This window comes from Nicotiana tomentosiformis, chromosome 8, assembly GCF_000390325.3.
Source record: "Nicotiana tomentosiformis chromosome 8, ASM39032v3, whole genome shotgun sequence".
NCBI lineage: Eukaryota > Viridiplantae > Streptophyta > Magnoliopsida > Solanales > Solanaceae > Nicotiana > Nicotiana tomentosiformis.
In genome coordinates this window covers 90264085-90285339 of record NC_090819.1, presented here as the reverse complement: position 1 = coordinate 90285339, position 21255 = coordinate 90264085, and the positions used below count along the sequence as shown (strand labels likewise).

The 21255-nt window shown below is 33.7% G+C and overlaps 2 protein-coding genes across 4 annotated transcripts; one reads left to right on the top strand and one right to left on the bottom strand.

Moving 5' to 3' along the window:
* Positions 1–3085: 3085 nt before the first annotated feature.
* Positions 3086–4847, top strand: LOC104121254 (GATA transcription factor 9-like). Its single transcript, XM_009633206.3, has 2 exons — positions 3086–3532; positions 4036–4847. The coding sequence occupies exons 1-2, from the start codon at positions 3218–3220 to the stop codon at positions 4828–4830; spliced, it is 1110 nt and encodes a 369-aa protein (XP_009631501.1). The 5' UTR covers positions 3086–3217; the 3' UTR covers positions 4831–4847.
* Positions 4848–10553: 5706 nt separating this feature from the next.
* On the bottom strand, positions 10554–20223 carry LOC104121253 (protein NONRESPONDING TO OXYLIPINS 2, mitochondrial). 3 transcript variants are annotated; one of them, XM_018766557.3, is made up of 4 exons: positions 19923–20223; positions 19730–19848; positions 19504–19599; positions 10554–10847 (listed from the first exon to the last, which is right to left on the bottom strand). In XM_018766557.3, the coding sequence occupies exons 1-4, from the start codon at positions 20207–20209 to the stop codon at positions 10822–10824; spliced, it is 528 nt and encodes a 175-aa protein (XP_018622073.2). In that variant the 5' UTR covers positions 20210–20223; the 3' UTR covers positions 10554–10821. The 3 variants fall into 3 exon arrangements, with proteins under 3 accessions (XP_018622073.2, XP_009631499.2, XP_009631500.2); XM_009633204.4 differs by lacking the exon at positions 19504–19599 and having other exon boundaries at positions 19679–19848; positions 19923–20210; XM_009633205.4 differs by lacking the exon at positions 19504–19599 and having other exon boundaries at positions 19923–20210.
* Between the last annotated feature and the right edge of the window lie 1032 nt (positions 20224–21255).

Below are 21255 nucleotides of genomic sequence, written 5' to 3'. Positions count from 1 at the left end.
GGGTTTTGATTTTTATTTTATTCAAATATTTTGACCTTTTGTATTGAGGTTCACTAGTTGTATTTACCACATAAGAGTAAGTGTCGTTCACGCACTATAGGTTGTCTAGAATTGTAAAATAAGTGCTCAATTGATACAGTTTTAACCTTGTTTAAGTGTTCCATAGGTCATAACCTTAGTTTGAGACAAGTTAAAGCGTTTGTGTATGTATTTGGTTAAGTTGAGTTGATGATGCCATAAATAGCCCCTTATACAACATAACACTTTATCCACTCTCTTACATACGTCTTGGGATCAGCAATTTCCTATGGTTTCCTCCACCAATGAATACTCGAGCGACACCTGGCTGAGAAGCTCCGTTTCCAACTACCCCACTTTAATCTAAAGTGGCATCCCATCTTCAGGGTAAAAAGTAAAACAAAAACTGACGTGGAGGGAATCTCTTCAAGTTGGAAAGATCTGAACCCCAGGACGTCTCAATAAAATTCTTGGCCTAAAGCCAAATTTTAATAAGGGCATTTTTTTATGTTTATACTTTAGTTATCTTACAAAATATAATATTAAGATTTACATGGGTTTTTTTCTTTCATTATGTCTGTAATTTAGTTACCTTACCAAATATAATATGGAGTACCAATATTTATATTGGTAAGAAAATTCAAGTTATTAAGATGTTTGTCACGTATTTACAATATGTTATATGGATCTTATTGTAAAAAATATTATTTACTAATATGAAGATTTGAGTAGCTTAATTCAAAGTTCTAAAAAAATTCTATTGTTAAAAATAAATAGTCTTTTTTCTACTTTTATAAGAAATTTGTATAAACTTCAATATTGTCTAAAGAAAAATAAAATAAAAGATCTACAATAAAAAATTAAAAATATTTTTGGGGCCCCAAAATTTAAAGGGCCTAAAGCAAAGGCTTTATTAATCTTCCCTTGTCTAGACCGTTGGTTTTTATCAAGCCTAGCTGTAATCATCGTGCTGTTTAGTGGAAGGGTTCTGAACTAGATGATAAAATTTAATTAGGGGCAGAACCAAAATGAGAAAAAGTAATTTAAAGGGGTTGAGATAAAATAATGAAATAAATAAAGGATTTGTTTCAGAGATATTTTAGAATAAACTGTCAAGAGAAGAAAACTAAATATTTTTACACGAATCCCTATGACAAAAAATAAAATTAAATGCGGAGGAATCGGGCTGTAAAAGTTGGACGATAGTGGCACGAGTCGCAGCGACAAACCTGCTAGATCGGTTCCTTCGGAGTTGAATTTTAACACTCATTTGTCTCTCTTTAATTAATTAATGAGATTACTAATTACCTTTTCTCTCAGTTTTTACAACCATTTTGACAAGTTTTCATTAGTTATTTCCTAAAATACCCTGTTGTAATTGTATTTGACTTTTTCTTTTTTCTTCAAAGTTGTTATTGACATTGCTTTAGAAGGAAACTGTACTTGATTTTGCAGGTGTTGGTACGTGCAGTTATAATTGCTGTACAAATTGCGTAAATAATTGCCCTCATGACCAGCTTCAGACATGGGATTAGGGATATGTGGGCTCGTGGTGTTTTTCCACTTCCATTTTACATGTTTAATAGGAAAATAGATTCGATTTAGTAATAGTGATCAAGAAGCTTAATTAGTAGGAATTAAATCCATGTTATTATAATTCGAATTGTGATATTTTGACCATTGAAATACTCTAAAAACACGTCATGGTTATCGAGCAAACCTCGGAGAAACTCTCAATTAGTAGTAACAGTATAATGCAATATTGCTCATTAATTTGAACATTTCAACTAATGATTTTAGTAGAGACATGTATTGTCAATGCTTTCTTATTTTTCCATTGTTTTTTACTATTTATTTATATCTACACTTTTTACATCGTATTCCCCATTTTGCCCTCAATTTAATATGTAATTTTGTCTTTATGCATGTAAAACACACAATATCAATCGTTTTTTCCCCTACAAATCTCTACCCGAAAAGGATGACACTAGCTAAATGACCTAAACCAAAGTATTATGATAGATAAACCTATATTATGCATGAAGAGTACTACTTGGGAATGCATAATATACAATATATATGGTGTATAAAGTACACTAATCCGTTGAGCTCTTATTCGAGTATCAGCTTTAACAAAATACCATCTTATACCAAAAATTATTTCATTAGAAATAAAGTATAATCAGCGAGCACTAGGACTTAGTTATAATAATTTTTCGTGCAACATTCATGTTACATTCTGTTTATAACATAATCAAAACCTATGTTGGCGACATACAACCAAAGCACAGAATATCGATCATACTATTAGAACTAATTTTTGTGTTGGTAATCACACAAAATTGGTTCCACACGACGCTTTCCTTTTTATAACCGTGATGTTCGAATTAGTTTGCGCGCACCTTGATTATCTTGTGCAATACTTTTAACTGAATTGATAAATACTTACCCGTATCGGTGTTTACACCTAACCAAACAATTAACGTTAAGAATCTATATAATTCAAAGTGATAATACATATCACTTACTTATGATCAAGTATTAAAAACTGTAAATGCAAGCCATATATCTCACATTTAATATTGACTTAGTACGAGTAAGTTTTTACCAAATTATTCTTACACGAGAAAGGGTTGGTAGTGAAGGTGGGAAGGAGCTGATGACCTAGTTATTAAGTAAAGACCATTACTATAGCCCCATATTCAATATTCATTTTCACCTTACACCTCACGTGTGGTCCACCGTTGGAAAAATCGTGTTCATAACACTCCATGCCCTAAAAATACTTTACTTCATCTGTTTTATTTCTTTTGTCTCAATTACTTGTAAACTACACAAATTAAAATCACTAGTTAAAGGACTATCACGTAAATTCACTACCAAATTTATCTCTTTTTTCTATTTAGTATAAAGACACTTTAATAATTGTTATTTTATTTTAAAGAAATAACGAAATATCTAGCTTTTTTTAAAGCCATAATTTTTCCTGATCAACATCCAAAATTTCAGCCGTTTGCTTGTCCCCTTCAAACGCAAATAAACCCCCTCTCCTTTCTCTTCTACTTCCACTTCTCTCTCTCCTCCAACACTTCACTCCTCACAACTCTCTTTTTCTCTCTATTTTTCCCTCTCACACCAAAAACACACACTCTTTTCACACATTCTTCTTTAAGCTCCAAATTTGCATAATTTCTAACCAATGGAAACACCTGAATTCTTCCAAGCAAGTTACTACAACTCCCAATTCATGCCTGAAAAGCGCTTTTCCGACGCCAAAAATGGTGACCATTTCGTTGTTGAGGACCTCTTGGACTTGCCTAACGACGATGGAATGGTCACTGATGGCACGTTGGACGCTACGGTCACCGGAAATTCCGCTGATTCTTCTGTTGTCGATAATTCATGCAATTCTTCATTGTCCGGAAGCAATCATGACCCACAATTACCTGTTGATAATATTATTGGCTGCCGGAATTTCCCCGACGGACAGTTCTCCAGTGAATTCTCCGTCCCGGTAATCATCATTTTCATGCACGCATAAAATAAATATTTTGTTACAAGCTTCTGTTTTTAGTTTTAATTTCTTTTTTCCATGTAAATAAAAGCTGGGAGAAAAAGTAGTCACTGGACATGTAACTTTAACGCTTTTGTGAGGAATTTTATTTAATGGCTTTTGTTTTCTTCTAGAAAAGAGCAACATTTACTTTTCCTGTGTGGTTGCTGTGAAAATAAGAAAAGGGAAACAATACAGTGAATCAAAGATAATGAAAATTCAGGTTTTCTAACTTGTCGGGATGACCATGCTGCATTTGTTATTTATTTCTTTCAAAATTAATTCACGTCAGCAATTAATTTTAACGTGAACAATAACTATTGAAATATTTCTATTATTTTCAATTCAAATTTTTACTGACTGTACCCCAAACCAGACCGCTAGTGTCAAAAGGACCATAATTCGAACCACAATGTGAAATATTTGTTACTGATTAAATTGTTGTTGTGGTATTGTTTTTACAGTATGACGATTTGGCTGAGTTGGAATGGCTTTCGAATTTTGTGGAAGAATCATTTTCAAGTAACGAGATGCAGAAAATACAGTTCATTCAAGGAATGAAATCCCGAAATGATAACGAGACTCACCAGTTCATTCCTGATCCCAATAATAACCGAGCATCAGCAGCAACTAACCCAATTTTCAATCCCGACATGTCCGTTCCAGCCAAGGCACGTAGCAAGCGATCGCGCATGGCTCCGGGCAATTGGGCGTCTCGCTTGCTAGTCGTGTCACCTAATTCTCCCAACAATACACCAAACTCGCCAATGAATACAACAACAATGCAAGACATGTCATCTTCATCAGAGTCAGGGATCATATCGTGCTCTGGAAAGAAGACAGTGAAGTCGTCTATTCCGAAAATTAAGAAAGAGAATACTCAACATGTTCCAAATAATAATATGGCTAGCAATAGTGAAGGAAGGAAGTGTCTTCATTGTGCTACTGATAAGACACCACAATGGAGAACTGGACCAATGGGTCCAAAAACACTTTGCAATGCGTGTGGTGTAAGGTACAAGTCTGGACGTCTTGTCCCTGAATATCGACCTGCTGCTAGTCCAACTTTTGTGCTTACTAAGCACTCAAATTCTCATCGAAAAGTTCTTGAGATTCGGAGGCAAAAGGAAATTGTTCGGACTCAACAACACCATCAACAACAACAATTCCTTCCTCAGAACATGATGTTTGATGTATCCAGTGCTGATGATTACTTGATTCATCAACATATTGGGCCAGATTTTCGGCAGCTAATTTAGTGATTAATGGCGGTTTAGAAGTTTGCTTTCAGATATTGAGTCTTTATATTCTTAGAGAATTTCCTTATATTTTTGTTAGATTAATTTACTAGGACTTGATTCCTAACTTATCGAATTTTGTAGCTTTGTCATAGAAATGAAAAAAAGTTAAGTGAAAGATAAGAGACTAAAAGAGAAAAGAATGGGCAGTACAAGTAGAAAGGGTAGGGTCTAATGTCCTAAGTTTATGTTCCTTTTGCCAAGAATTTGGCAATTTTCGAACCAATTTTTCTTTGTAATTCAAAGTGTTAATTTATCTCTTTCTTTCTTTTTCTTTTTTTTTGGCTCTGATTTCCTTTAATAATGTCCCGAATAAATTTTCCGTGGCTTTGTTTTCTTTTAGTCAAGTAGGAAAATGAAGGGAAAAAATAAATAAGAAGCATGGGAATAATCTTTGACTTGCATGGGAATCACTTCTAAAGTAATGCATGGTTTGTTAAGTGCAAGAAAACTTCAAATTGTAGTTTGCATATGATTTACAGATTGGTAGTGTAATTGATAGGTTTTAAATTTTTTCTATTTTCCTTCTCTATTTAACTCAAATAGAAATGTGGTTTCTCACTATAATATAATGTTAATATGAAAATTGCGTTTGTCGTCAATCCTTTGGGAAGTTCAGGCATCTATTATCTCATCTCTTTCAACGAATCTAATGAGGTTACTCATAATAATTGATTTAGTAAACGAATTGCATTTTGTCCTAATTTAAATGCAATACGATAGAAGAGTTTGTTTCAAGGCGTAAAATTCTCTACCATTTTTGTTCTCTTCATACAATTTTTATTTACTTAATTATGTCTTCAACACACCCAAGACCTCTACCTACTCTGATACTATGTTAAAGTATCAGACCATCTTATCTAAAAGCTTAAGATATTAGATAAAACACACTTTTATTTACTTAATTATATCTTCAACAGTAATTAAGAAAGAATCAATTAAGGTTAAGTGCATATATTCATTTGTTTAAAAAATAACAATTATCTATAAAATGAAAAGTTAAAACTCGTAATATAGTACTCCCTTCGTTCACTTTTACTTGTCAATTATTGACTTTGCACATCCATTAAGGAATAATAAATAAAGTATATAATTTATCATGATACTCATATTAATTGGTGTATAGTCTTAATGGATTTGAAAAATAATTTGGAATGAGTAATTAATGCTAAGGATAAAATAGAAAAAATAAATTATTTTTCTCTTGATATGCGAAAGTGGACAAGTAAAAATGAAAATCTATTTTTCGAATAGTGGACAAGTAAAAGTGAACGAAGTGACTACTAATTTCAGCACATAGTGTCATAAAACTTATAAATTTCGCTACTTTAACCAAAAAAACTTTTTTTTTTATCGGGATGGTGAAAACATGAATTTCAGCAAAGAAGAAATACTAGAAGAAGTTGGTATAGTATATACTGGACTGGTATTACAAATCCAAGGTGTGATGAATGAAGCAGCAGTTTATTACAGAGAATGTTAGAGAAAAAGCACATTAGCCAACAACATGATACGTAATTTAACCCATATATATATATATATATATATATATATATATATATATATATATATATATATATATATTGGAGGTTCTTCTTTTTTTTTTACATCGTTATCTGCTCCATTGCATTTTCCACTGAAAATCCGTTTAACATATCTTTTCTGCACAGAATTCAATCTACTCACCCAACCCCTAGTTCAACCCAAGAGACAGGAGATCAAGTAAAATAAGTAGAAAAAGAATAATCCAAAATTTAGACGGACGTGCCAACTTTCATGCACACCCATGTGAGATTCTTTAATTTACACTGCTTTTTAACAAGTTAATCTAGTTTAATGCAATATTATCTTTCGCACCAAAAAAAAACAAGTTAATAAAGGTAAATGGAATACCTGTAAGGTCATTGATTTAGAACTCTTACATTGCAATTCCATTGTTAAAATTGAAAATATGAATTGTTATTCTTTCTTTTCCAAATAATTAGACATTAATTTTAAAAAAATAAATACTTCAAGGAATATGCAGATTGGCAATTTAAGGTATCTTCACTTATATTCCTCCAAACAAGTTACTATAACCTACTCCCTCTGTTCACTTTTGTTTGTCCAAAATAGACTCGGTACACCCCTTAAGAAATTATAAGTAAAGTACATATTTTTACCATAATACTCATAATAATAATAATATTTTAAGAAGTCTTGGAAAATAAATTGGAGAATGAGTAGTTAATGATAAGGGTAAAACAGGAAAAAGAATTTAATTTTTTCTTAATTTGCTAAAATTAACAAGTAAGAGTGAAAATATATTTTTAATATAATAAAAAAGTAAAAGTAGAAGGAGCAGTAAATTTTGATAGAATTGGAGGCAACTTTTCGATACTTGCAGCTTAGCTAGAAGTACAACTTTTGAACTTCTCAGCTCCTAACAAAAAAAAATGGAAAGAAGGAAAATTCAAATATTGAAAAATTAAAGTGATCTTAATACATAGAATACATGAAATTAGGGGATTAATTATTTAAGTATTTTCTCTTGGGGAGAGAGAAAGAGAGGAATCATTGTATAGCTTAAGATGCTGTTAATATTGTATGTGTGATCCTAGGCATCGCTGATCCATAGGAATCTCATCTTATATTCGTAACTAAGTACTACTGCCAAGTTTTATTCCACCAATTTCCTTGTTGTTACATATATAATAATTTTAAGTGTAATTACTTGAAATAAATTGCCTGCCACACCTCAGTAATCCACATGGTGCTAGGTGGTGATTTTCTACCATGTTTCTCATTATGGTGTCAAAATTTTAATTAGATTATGTCAAATTAAAAACAATAAAAGTAAAAGTTGCTGCAGGAGTTGTTGCAGGAGCAGTGGTATAGCAATTCGTTTTCATTGTTTAAGATTATTTGCAGCTGGGAATCAACTAATCAAATTAAACAACTGTTTTCCCTTTTTATCTTCTAATGTAATTTTAATCAGTAATCACATGCCTCTCTTGTGCCTCATCCTGCATTTTTATTATTTTTATTTTATTTTATTTTATCCAACTAAGTTCCCTTTCTATATTGTTAGTGCAGCATTTGCTACCAGAGGCCAACGCTAGCTATACCATTCACCTTACTCCAGGCATATACGCCTAAGTTTTACGCCTTTTTTAAATAGTAGTGTCACCGCCAGCTTCTTTGAACTTCGACTAATTTCACAGAGTACCTGCTAACTTCATCAACATAAATATTAGGTAATTATGTCAATAAAAACTTTCACACGTAAGAAAAAATTACCTAATATTTTTGCCTCCTCTAAGATTTAAATTTGAGACCTAATTTTACGCTTATTGATAAGCATAATTAACCTATAAGTAGCTAGGACATGCATGAACCTAGGGTTTTCGTTGTTTCATATCTTGGTCAACTAGCTATGCTAGAATGATGGTTATTGTATTTTCCTAACCAGTTCTAGTACATTTCAGCTCCTCCAAAACAATTTTCTATAAAAACTAATGGTACGACACATAAATTATAGTACTAAGTATATAACATCACATTCAAGCTCTATTTTTGCTCCCTCTTTCTCCTACCTAGGTCGTCCTCCACTTATCACTTAGATATATATTGTAGTCTAATCCGGATCCTACATAATTTGCTTTGATAAACTGAATTTGTAAAATGTTTCACTTTTAAAAAAAAAACAAGAAGTCATTTACTAGTCTCTTTTTTCAAATTGTTCTACTATTGCTGCTCCAATATTAGTGGAGTAGTTAATTAAGTGAGCTGAAAGAAGAGATAAAGGATAATTTAGACAAATACGTACTCATATGACTGAAGTTACTAATGTAAAATTAAAAATCTTAAAACCAGATAATAGAAATATTAATTTAAGCAAAGCTAATGTAACCTAATCAATGTATATAGTGTCTAGAAATCCCCTCATAATCCACCGTCCAAGAAAAGGATAATGGTGAGTATCAATGCTATTTAATAGAAAGGCACGTGTGTAGGGCAAAGCTTATCGACAATACCAGCAAAGAAGTTGAAAAATGGTTCACTTAGACCAACAATAACGCAGTAACATTATTAATATAGAGTTCTCCAAAGCATACAAAATCCACCCTTATTTAGGTGTGTATATATATCTTCGACGTTACTCTTAAGTAATCTAATCAACTTCAAAATCCCAAATTTTCCACTGACCCCTAGCTTTTTTTTTTCTTTTTTTTTTTTTGGGAAACTCGATTTTTTGGGTAGTAAATATATACTATAGGTACTGAATTACTGGATGAAAAATCAAAAAATAAAACCGCATATATTATGAGTTATTTTTATTTAAAATTTTCAAGAATATCTTTATTTGCTTCTCTCCATCATCCCCACCTCAATCCTTTTCATTATTTATAAACCAATGGGTGTGTATAAATATATATGGGATCCCATGCATGGGGAATATTTCAACGTTGAATGACAGAGGGTTTTGTCTTCATTTCAGTACAATCTCTGCGGACAATGACTTGGCTGCTGCTTTTTTGCATTCTGCTTTTCTTCTCAGCCTGCTTCCCTAAACATGTTACTAAGTAATTAGTGCTAAGCATATCTTTTACTACAAATTAACGAAGGCCATTTTCTTTGTCAAATAAAAAGGAATTAAAAAAGAATTATTAGAGGTTTGTTTTCACTTTGAAAAAAGTAGATGACACATGGTAAGCGTACAAGGAATAACATAGGGTGTTTAAACAGTGTTCCAGGATATTTTTGCATATCTATATCTTAATTAAAACGAGTCATATGAAGAAGAGTAAGAATCTGAATATTGTAAATAAAAATAATTCCCGTTCATAAGTGATAAAAGTCATTCTTTCCTTCTTTTTACACGAAAATATTTTCCACAATTCAAGGTAAACAAATAGCAGAAACGATTTCTTCTATAAAAATAATTTCTAAGCATATCAATCTCTCAAGCTCACTTTTAGCTGAAAAGGATAAAACAACTATTGAAGAGAAGAGGTAGGACTTAGGAGTGGAGACAGCTCATGGTCAAAAGTAGACTAAATATATAGCTTTGACCTTGATCCTTTGAAATTTAAGAATCTTCTCAAGTATTTAATTCAGCAACTTTATGCAGATATACACCTATGGGTTTGGAATACTTCACCTCTCCATATACAAAGCTGAACTAGGCCTATGGGTATGGTACTTTGTTTAAATTACAGCCTACAGCCTTTCAATAATTATGCAGCCCCTCCAGAATTTTTGTTATCTAGACTTGACATCATTCTACCAGAGAATTATGTGATGGAAATACTGGGAAGAAACCATAAAATTTACTAGATATAGTATTTGTTTATAATTTGGAACTCTGCCAAAAGGGCATGGAACCTCTACCATCTAAGAAAGCACCAAGAACCAATTCATTTCACTTTGCCTCCTAGATAAGATGTGTACATATGATTTCACAACAATGCATTGTGGTACACCATAAAGAAGATATGAAATAAATAAAAAGGGGCCCAATTTTTGCACATTTCTTCCCCTAACAAACAACAAAATAGAGAAAGATGCAAGAAAACTCCAGGATGCAAGAGTGTATTCATAATCATGGAGACAAGATTGCATTCAAAAGGATAGGAGACATGGAAACACAAATATCATCAACCATCCCACCCCCTCACATGCACTTCACATTTCACCAACTATTAAACAAAGATACAATCATGGTAAGACTGCTTTAATGATGCCAGCTTGAGCAGTACAACATAAGTACAAACATTATTACTCAAAAATTGTTTCTAAACTAATTGAGGGAGAATATCTTACTAAATTGAACAAAAAGACACAAGTTGCATCCTGTGTATATCATACATGATTAAGAACTGAGGTTGCGTAAAATTATGGAAGGACATCAGCTGATAAGAAGCCATGATTGTAACAAAACAACTGTCTTCCTCCTTGAGCAATAGTCTCTTATCGCGGCACTGAGAGTCCTAATTCTGGTAATAAAAGAGAAGATCCTGAGTCAGCAATATCCATAAACTTGACCAAGTTAAAATAGCATCAAATTAATCCTTTAACAACCCAGTTAACAAGACACTTCTTAGGGAGAACTCCTTTGATGTTTATTAGCCAACAAAGATATCATTTCATGGACTTTGTGGCTTTGCTTTTTATCCTCATTACAACTTATAGATTGACACGTATAAGACATAAATAGCAACTACATAACTAAGTACCTACCCTGAATTAACGATAACACTTAAAAAAAATGAGCATACATCAACATCTTGAAATTTGATTAGACACCTTGTTTGGTAACTAATGGAGTAGAAGAAAAAGGATATTACTTCTGAAACGTGATGAGGATGAAAAGATAAAGCAGGTGAGCAAATTTTTTTCAACTTCCAAAAGTTGTCGGACATGGTTAACATAGTGATACTCATTGCCTATAACTAAGTCATAAAGAATGATATGTGATTACAAGGAAATTTGATGCTACAAAGCATCTAACTCAACGCCGTAACCAAGCACGGCAATATGGTTGTAATGCAATTCCATGAGACAATTTTTGGATTCTATTGTAAAAGAATATATGAAATGCCTAATAGAACAAAAAGAACATCAGGATACACAAATTCATAATGACATTTTCATGTTTACCTATGAATAGATAGCATATGAAGTAGGCTAGAACATTTCAAAAGTAACACACACTAAGCTAGAGCAATATAACGAACCATGGTTAAAAACATTTCGGGGTTGTTTGGTTCATGCGATAAAAGAAAAATAATCTCGGGATAAAATGTGGGATGATTTAATCTCGTGGGTTGGATTTTTGTTTCCGGTATAAGCAATTCCGGGATTAGTTATACCCCAATTTTGATATTGTTTTCATACCACATTCAATGTGGGATAACGATCCCGAGATAAGCTATCCCGGGATAAAACAACCAAATGACAAAAGTGCCCTTCTCCAAAGCACTTCTCCTAAAAGTCCCTTAAGAAGGTCAAGGTTAAAGTTAGAAATATAAATTTATCCAAGTTTATCAATTGTATATTATACCCCGTATATCCCATTTTTAATTTAGTGAACCAATCTATTAAATAAGTGTGTTCACCAAATAATCTCATTATTATTTAATCCCTGTATTACAATCCCCACATCATAGTCCTGGTACAACTTGTTAGCATACCAAACGACCCCTTCGTGTTGCATCCCATTGAGCCACAAAAAAAATAAGTCATTTTTTGAGAAATTACAATGCAATGGCCATCCAAAGCAGAAACATCGAGAAACATAGGTGATCAAAAGTCGTGAATCATCATAGCAAGATAGGTAGCCATTTTAGATCACCTAAGAATCGAGATACATGAAATGGTTGGGCTAGTAGGTTATTTAAAATTGCATTCAACTGGACATGATTTAAATAAGTTAAAATTAGCTGAAAACAAAAATGAAAAGCAAAGAGAACGCCTAAGGTAGCAGCAGCTTATAATTATGAAGTAGAAGAAAACACCAACTAAATCAGAAGGCTTTTTGTGAGATGAAATATAACGTGTGTTTAACAATTGAATATTGTACTTGATATTTGGAGAATAACTTGAACAATTCTTAGTTACGCAGTGTCTGGCAGACTAGCACAGCTCAACTAAGACAAAAATGAGGGACATTACATCCATATAGCTTATGACCAGCATGCTTTGCAGATATGCCACTCTCCTTTAATTGCTTACGTTATTGTAAGCTCAGCGTCTCTAGGAATTTTCTTTACAAATCTAAAGACTTCTAAATTTCCTTACAAGTCTAAGAGTTGTTGGCTTTCAATGTTTTCTGGCGAACTCCAGCTACTCCCTTCTCTTGTTCATCAACACACACGAACAACTTTTTTAGTAACTAATGTATCAATTCGATGCTTCTACAGTTCTACTACAACTACTATTACGACTGAATCTCAAACTAGCTGCATCAACATATGAATGCACAAACCATTTCGATCTATTAGGATCCGTTTCATCACTATATTCAATAATTTGGAGCACTCTAGTACTAGTTATCATCAATAGCTCTTGACTAAATTTTTTTTAATAAGTATCAATAGCTTGATTAATATACTAAACGTGTTGTGATGAGAAATACATCAAATGAACCATAGCTGCATCTCTATGATCAGATTCTCAATGGCTCCCAAGAAGGATAATTGCATCCAACACAGAGGAGTCAGAGGGACGGAGACCCAGTATCACCTTTTCTTTTCATACTGGTATGAAGGACCAGAGCAAAATGAGATTCAAATTGAATGGATAAAAGCATCTAGGCCAAGCAAGGGGAGAGTGGCCTATGTGCAGTTCCAAGCATCACGTATGTAGATGACCTGGAAATGCTTTGTGATGCTGACACCTAAAAATACTACATGATGCTGATGGAGAGTAGTTAATGTGTTTAAAGATGATCTTACTAGTGTTTGATGCCATATGTAGTCAACATCAACTTAACTAAGGGCCAAATATTCCTTGTTAATGCGGTTACAGATAGTGAATTACCTAGCTGAGACTCTAGGCTGCTATGTTGGATGCCCTATAATACTTACTTAGGGCTTCCCCCAGGAGAAAAGTTCAAGGCAACAGAGATCTGGCAAGGGATACTGGAACTATGTGAAAATATGATTTCTAATTAGAAGATAGAGTAGTTCTCACTGGGAAACCGGATACGTTTTTTCCTTTCTGTTTTTTTAACAAGTCTCAGTGGCCTGATAGTTTTAATCAATAGAGTTCTAAATGCTTTTCCTACATATACTATGTCTTCGTTTCCCATCCCTGCTAAAGTGGAGAAGAGACTGGTTAATATAAGAAAAGACTTCCTATACAGAGGAAACATGAAGAAGACAGTCTTCCATCTAGTTAACTACATATAAAGGAGAGGAATCCTGTTTTTTAGTCTTCTTTCACTCTTATTCAACCAATTATTCCGACATGGAATTAAAAGAATACCAATTAAGCTACCATGCACCGAAGAGAAAGATAATAAGAGAAGATGTCATCGAACTTCTTAGAGATTGAAAGCAAGCTCTTGGACTCGAGAGTGAGATCTGCATAGTTGTCCTGACAAAGTTTCAGTGGTTGTACAAGTTGATGCTTTCAAAAGTTAGGCTAGACCCGTAATGGTAAAGCCAAGACAATAGATTTCATTCTTTCAAGATCAAATTTTTTGATCGGTCAGATATAAGTGTATTTGTAGTCTAATGGTTCCAGATTTTACTAGCGACCATTTGAGATCCATTACCATTACTACTTGTCAACGGATGTCCTTGGCTATATGGTGAACTTGGACAAAGAAGATAACTTCAGTCGGAAGGGATGATATAGTTATGAACTTTTGTCAAATTATTCATCTACCGTCCACTATTTAAGATAGTTATGAATGTAGTAGGTTAGCACCCTACCCACTTTTTGGTTCACTTAAATGTCCCTGCCAGCTCATTAAATATATGAGCTTTCTTGTCTTTTCCCTAATCCCACATTCTTCCTTTTCTTTCACCTAGATTTGCAGCTCGTTCATTCCCTTTTCTTCAGTATTACCATTGCCCTAAACAAGCTGAATGGGGGGAGTGGAAAATACTTAGGAAACTTTTTACCTGTCAAACTGAAAACTCTGTTTAGGAAATCGGAATTAATATCTGGTGTTTGTTGACTAGGCTGAAGGATCATTTATTATTCTTCTTAAAGTTCACTGGTGCCTTACAATTTCTTTCCACTGTGGAATTTATACCAATGTCAATGTGTAACCGCTTAAAACAAGTTGAAAAGAAAGTTCTCTTTCTTCTCGTAGCTCCTTTACATATACGATTCCATTCCGGTACTTGCAAAAATTTCCAAAACTCAGTAAACCAAGATTTTTTCTTAGATTTCTATCCGTACCTATTATTTCTTTTACTTGTTATCTTATTATCTTGTTGTTAGTACATGTTATTTCCCTTGCATGTTATCTAGTTGTTATTACTTCCTCTTTACCATGGCTTTTTCAATACCGTATTTCTTTTCAATTTTGTTGTGAGTAGGTTGTCTTTCAGTCGAGGGTCTATCGGAAACAGCCTATCTACCTTCACAAGGTAGGGGAGTAAGGTCTGGGTACACACTACTCTCCCCAGGCCCCATTTGTGGGATTACACTGGGTTTTTTGTTGTTGTTGTTGTTGATCAAGTTGATCTCTTTTCTCCATAACTTCTTAAATCTTTTCCTCTTCATTCATTTTGCACTGCTCAGCATTGGAAGAAGGGAAAATATACAAAAGAAAACAAAAGTAACTTGGAAGATCAGAGAAAAAATGTAGTTGTTTAGGTCTTGTTTCCGGACAGAAAGTGTAGAGAGAGATAAAGTTTGGCTGATGCAGAAGAGAGGGAAAAATTTGGGGAATTAGGGTTAAAGACTAGAAAGCCCATATATTTAATGAGCTGGAGATGACATTTAAGTGAACCAAAATGTGGGTTAGCAAGACCCATTTTTTTATTATTATGTTATTTAAAAAAAATATAACAACAACATACCCAGTATAATCTCACAAGTGGGGTATGGAGAGGGTAGTGTGTACGCAGACCTTACCCCTACCTGGAGAGGTAGAGAGGTTGTTTCCGATAGACCCTCGGCTCAAGATAAGGTGGAAAGGAATAAAAGGGAAAAAGAAGAAGAAGAAAGAGGGGGGAGAAAGAAAGACGAGGGAGACAAAATACGATAAGGAAAAAGAGGCGAAAAAGTAGCATCAAATAGTAACAATCAGGGAGCAACAATTTCTAGTAAAAGGGAGAAAAAGTAGCATCAAATAGTAACAATCAGGGAGCAACAATTTCCAGTAGCAATTTTCAAAAACAATGGACGAGGTTGCTAAGTACCAGATATAATAACAAACTAAAAGGAATTAACTTTCAACTAACAACAAGAATATTACTAGTACTACTGGTAAACCTAGGAAAAACTCACAACTACCAGTCAACCCACCACCTTAATCCTCGACCTCCACACATTCCCCTATTGCTAGTTATTTAAAAAAAATATATCTATAAAAAACATTTTTTTTATTTAAATTTATAACTTAAAGTGAATTGAGCATAAATTAATTTAGAATTAACAATATTGCAATACTAAGCTTATATATATATTAGCAATCAGGGTAGGGTATTTTAGTCATTTTAACAGAAAAAGTGATATCTTACCAAACATATCAATTGCTTATTGTCAGTTTTAGCACTTCTATCTAAACACGTATTTGCTTAATCATAAATTTAGTTCCAACACTTAAAAGTATTTTTCACCGCTTGGTGCTTAAAAGTAAAGCTACTTAAATTCAGCTAAGCCAAAGTGTGTTATCAAAGGCGAAAAGCGCAAAAAAAACTCAAGGCCTATTGGAGCTTTAAGCGCGAAGCGCAAATAAAGCGTGGACTTTAATGAAGAAAGGTACAAATGGAGAAAAACTACAAATATGTATGTTTAGTCCAAGACTAATATCTATAAGCATGAATACCAAATATATGGACAAAGAAATTAAAGAAAAGTATGTCTTAGAGCCTTGATGACAACGGTGAAGTGCCTGCTAAGCGACGCGAAGTGCTCAACATGTTTTGAGCCTCGCTTCAAAGTTTAAGCAAGCTTCAAGCGCGCCTTTGATAACACAAAGTCAAACAAGCTCTTAGACTCTCAGAGCAGTATTTTTGTAATTACATCAAAGCAAAGCAATTTTATTGGATGAGAAAAGGAATTATTGTAGCTCACTTGAAATTTTCTTATACCACTTTGACCATTATACCCTTATGCTTATGTCATGACCATGTCTTTTCTAAGACCTGTCCCATCAACCAGTGGCGGACCCAAGTGGTGGCTAGCGGGTTCAACTGAACCCGCTTCACAAAAAAATAATACTGTGTATATGTATAAATTAGGATTAAAGCTATGTAAATTTTGCATAAATATTTTATTTGAACCCACTTGACAACTACTATTTTACGACTAAGTTTATATACTTCTAAGATTGAACACGCTTGCACAAAATCCTGGGTCCGCCACTGCCATCAACATATACTTCTTTGTATTGCTTAGTGCTTACCGTGTAAAAATGTGTAATTTCCCTCTTTGCGCAGCTTTTGCATACATCTATTAGTAGAATTTATGGTTATAATCTAAATGTAGGGAACCTAAAATCTATTTGTAGCCAAAAAAATTCCACAATTAAATGCAGGGTAAGAGGAATAAATAATTCATGAGAAATTGAGGAGGAAATTCAAATTGAATTAATTAAATACTTAAATTATATGCAAATAAGAACTAATAAATGACTAAATTTCTAGGTTCAATATTAATATGTTAAATCTTAAATTGAGCTTGAGTATATAAAAATTGATAAATTAAAGGATAAAATATCATAGCCCGAACACATTCCTTGTGCTTATGATTCAGCAAATGTATCAATATGACTTTATCAAATTTTTCAATCTAACATTCCTAAAACACTAATTGGTAAATAATACTCCATCCGTTTCAATTTATGTGAACCTATTTCCTTTTTAGTCCGTGCCAAAAAGAATGAGCTCTTTTCATATTTGAAAACAATTTACCTTTATGCAATAATTTATAACCACACAAAATATATGTACCTCATTTCACACCACAAGTTCAAAAGTCTTCTGTTTTTTCTTAAACTTCGTGCCCAATCAAATAGGTTCACATAAGTTGAAACACGTATTTGGACTAGAGAGAATAGATAGTAAGAAGTTGAACGTCCAAAGATAAATTTAATTTCTAAGAATGAATCTTAAAATGATGCTATCACAAAGAGTCAAGTTGTTCCATATATTTTTTCACAAAATAAAATTATTTAATATTAATAAAGAGCATAGTGCTTAGCGCGACTAACCTTCAGTAGTTAGTAATATATATAACAGATTCTAGTTGTTAGTTTCAGTATTCCTGCAAATCCCCCATAATCGAAGGATAGTTAAATACCTCAAAAATGATTGAAAGAATTCTGATCCATCTTCCTACTCATGCTTCATATTTCTCTCTTCTTTTCCTACCAAAAGAAACTCAGTTTCTATTTTCCTGACTTCTTCTTCATGATGTTATATTCCTGGCGATCATGGATCCTTCCTTCATTGTACCTCTAGCTTTTCATTTTATTTTTATATTCTTATAAATGAGAAATCCCCAAGGGCTTATGGCACATAGTTTGAGACTCGCTGGATAGTGACTGATTTTTCATTCTTTTTATTATTCATTTAATCTCACCCTACTTTTTCCTTCTATACCAATCCTCATCCAATCTCGTTTTTTTCTTTGTTATACTACTTTCTTTGCTTCCCTCGAGCTCCTAACTGTTTCTAGGTTTCTCTTCTGCTCTTCAAACCTTTTAGCAAGAAAAAAAGAACAAAAAATTTGGTTGAAGACTAGGTTTCTTTGGGCAATTCTGAAAGCTCTTAGCTGGTCACAGCAAACCAGAAAGTACTCAGATCAATTTCTTAGTCTCAATAATCACAAAAATGTATGGCTTTACGTTTTCATTTTAATAAATTGGTGATAGGACATGGCGCGACTTTAGCTTACAGAGGACATGACCCTTGATAGGAGGGTGTGGAGGTCGATGATTAGGGTAGAAGGTTAAGGGGTAGGTGAGTGTATTCCTTTGCCATTCTCATGGCAGTAGTATTAGACTTGCATTTTTGTTTGTGGAGTTATGTGTCTACCTGTTATTTCTTTCACTTCAGTTATTTTACTATATCACTGTTGTTATTGCTCATTTTCATTTTTTTCTTCAGCCGAGGGTCTCCGGAATCAGCCTCTCTACCTTCACATGGTAGGGGTAAGGTCTGCGTACATATTACCCTCCCTAAACCCCACTTGTGGGACTATACTGGGTATGTTGGTGGTGGTGGTGGTGGTGGTGGTGGTGATAGTGTTGGTATTAAGTGAGGAAGCAAAACCAAACTTCAGGAAGCATATACCACAAGAAATATGGTCCTGTATAGTCAAAGATAGATTACATAATATTGACTAAAGAAAAAAATGATATCGATAGCTCACACTGGTCGATGCAACCCACCTAGCTCAGAATTTTACCTAGTTCTAATTTACCAGCAAAAGAAAAAGAAACATAAATTTCCAAAATTAGCACCGAAGGAGTATGACTTGTTAAACAACTTACTCAAAAAGTGATGGATTAACCTAAAAAAGGCACAATGAATTGCCTAATCTCAAATCATTCCACATATAGCCCTTTGGGCAATGCACTCATGCAATGCATTTAACGTGAATGCGCGGATACATTCTATACTTGACAACCATAGACACAAAGGCAAAGGAAGACAAGCTTCACAGCAAATGTTCATAGCATTTATTTTCATCAAGTCACTTAAAAAAAGAAGAAGTAAACTACCTAGGATAAACTTCCCTTGTAGCATAATTTATCAAGACTAAACTATCAGTACATAACAGCAGCTAGACCAGACTACCTAAAACACCTAACCAATACTTAATATGTCTGACACCAGTGGCGAAGCCAGGAAGGTGTTCAAGATTTAATATATATGAGCAAAAAAGTAATCTTTGACCTATATATGCAGTATAATTTTCTATATATACAGTACAATATTTGACAAAGGGTATTCAACTGACCACCCTTCCGTCTATGTGGCTCCACAATCGAACACCACCCGGAATGAAAATGAGTTATATGCAAAGATTCAGCCACCAAAGGGTATAATCTTGATACTAAATTAACAAACAGTACAACCATAGGAATATATAAACGTGATTTGAAAAAGAAAAAAACAAAAGTGGTATTGCTTACAGATACAAATTTTAAAATATCAAACTCCTGGGTTGGCACTGCAGAGCATACCCTGAGACAACGATCTGGAGCCCTTGGAATCAATGCCAAGGCAGGATGTGAGTCGAGCTGAAGAGACTGCACTGTGGAGCGGCAACAGAGATTGAAGACAACCCATTTGAGGTAATGGCCTGAAACATCAAAATTAACAGTCAAAATTGAATTTTTATATTCAATAATTGAATTGGGGTTTTTTTAAACTTGCCTCGAGAGTGTTGGAAATGGGCGAGGGAGGTTAAAAGAGGAAGTGGGTATGCTACTGCTTGATTGCTTGTTCATTGTGGATTTGAAAAGGTTAATTGCTGGTCTTGAGAGTGTACGACAGCGAGAGGCCATTGCAGATGAAGCACAATAGCTTTGCACTGATCTGATGTTAGGGTTCGCAAACAACAGGGTTTTAGTGAGGTTTTTGAAAATGTTGTTTGTACTATATGCTGTAGTATATTGTACTACACTACTTTCAACAAATGCCAAATAAGAGAATTCTTGCATTTTGCCCTTTTAATGTGTGCATTATTTTTTTTTCAATTGCACATTTGTACTATATCCTTTTATAATGTGTAGCTAAAATATGCACATCTTCTAACCGATGTCTTGGTATTTAATGGCCAAATACATAGACAGGCACCGAAACTTGTTAGCACTTTTTACTTGGACTCTTAAAATTAGCCTATTTCCTATTAGACACTATAACTCATTTTAAACTGTGCCAATTAAATACAAAAGTACTAACCAGCCAAAAGGATATATTGGGTGGATTACATGCGTATGGCGTGGCAAAATAGTCCAATTAAAAAAAGCCACATGGTTTTGACAAAAAAAAAATTAAAAGCTTTCTTGAGAAAAGAAAGATAAAGTAAAACAATACCCCATTCATCCCAACCTCCAACGTTCTAATACGAGCTGAAGAGTGTGTAGTTTTCGGAGGTCGTACGTTAAGCTTAAAAGATAGGACGCGACTGTTAATTAGTTATCTTAGAGGTTAGAATTAAGTTTTGAGTTATTCACTTTCCCTTTATAATTATTTTATAGTTATCAGTAAATGCACATTGACCCCAACAATTATCCTTGTCTGTTATTTATGGGGTCCGATAGGATGATAAGAATTGTCACATAGGAGCATAGGACAGATGTAGATTCCTTTTTCTTCTTCCCTTTATAAGCATTGTAGTGGAGTCTCTTATACACAATGTATTAGACCCTATCTATTTATGTTCTGTATTTTTCTTTCCTTAGCAGCTTTATCTTTCATTTTCTTTCTTTAATTTACTGTTCCATTGTCGCTCATATCAGTGGTATCAGAGCAGATCTCGGACTCTGTGAAATCCATGACGACTGAAATAAATGAAGTCATCAATGCTTTGCATATAATCTTCATGGATGTGTCAACTTTGCTGCTCGGCAGGAACAGCTGGAAGCTGCACAAGAATAAAATAGTAGAAATCGGGAGGAAGAATTGGAGGAGCTCAGAGAGGTACTTAACGAGGTGGTACATGGTGACAGACGGCCTGAAAGAGATAAAAGTTTAGCTCTCAGTG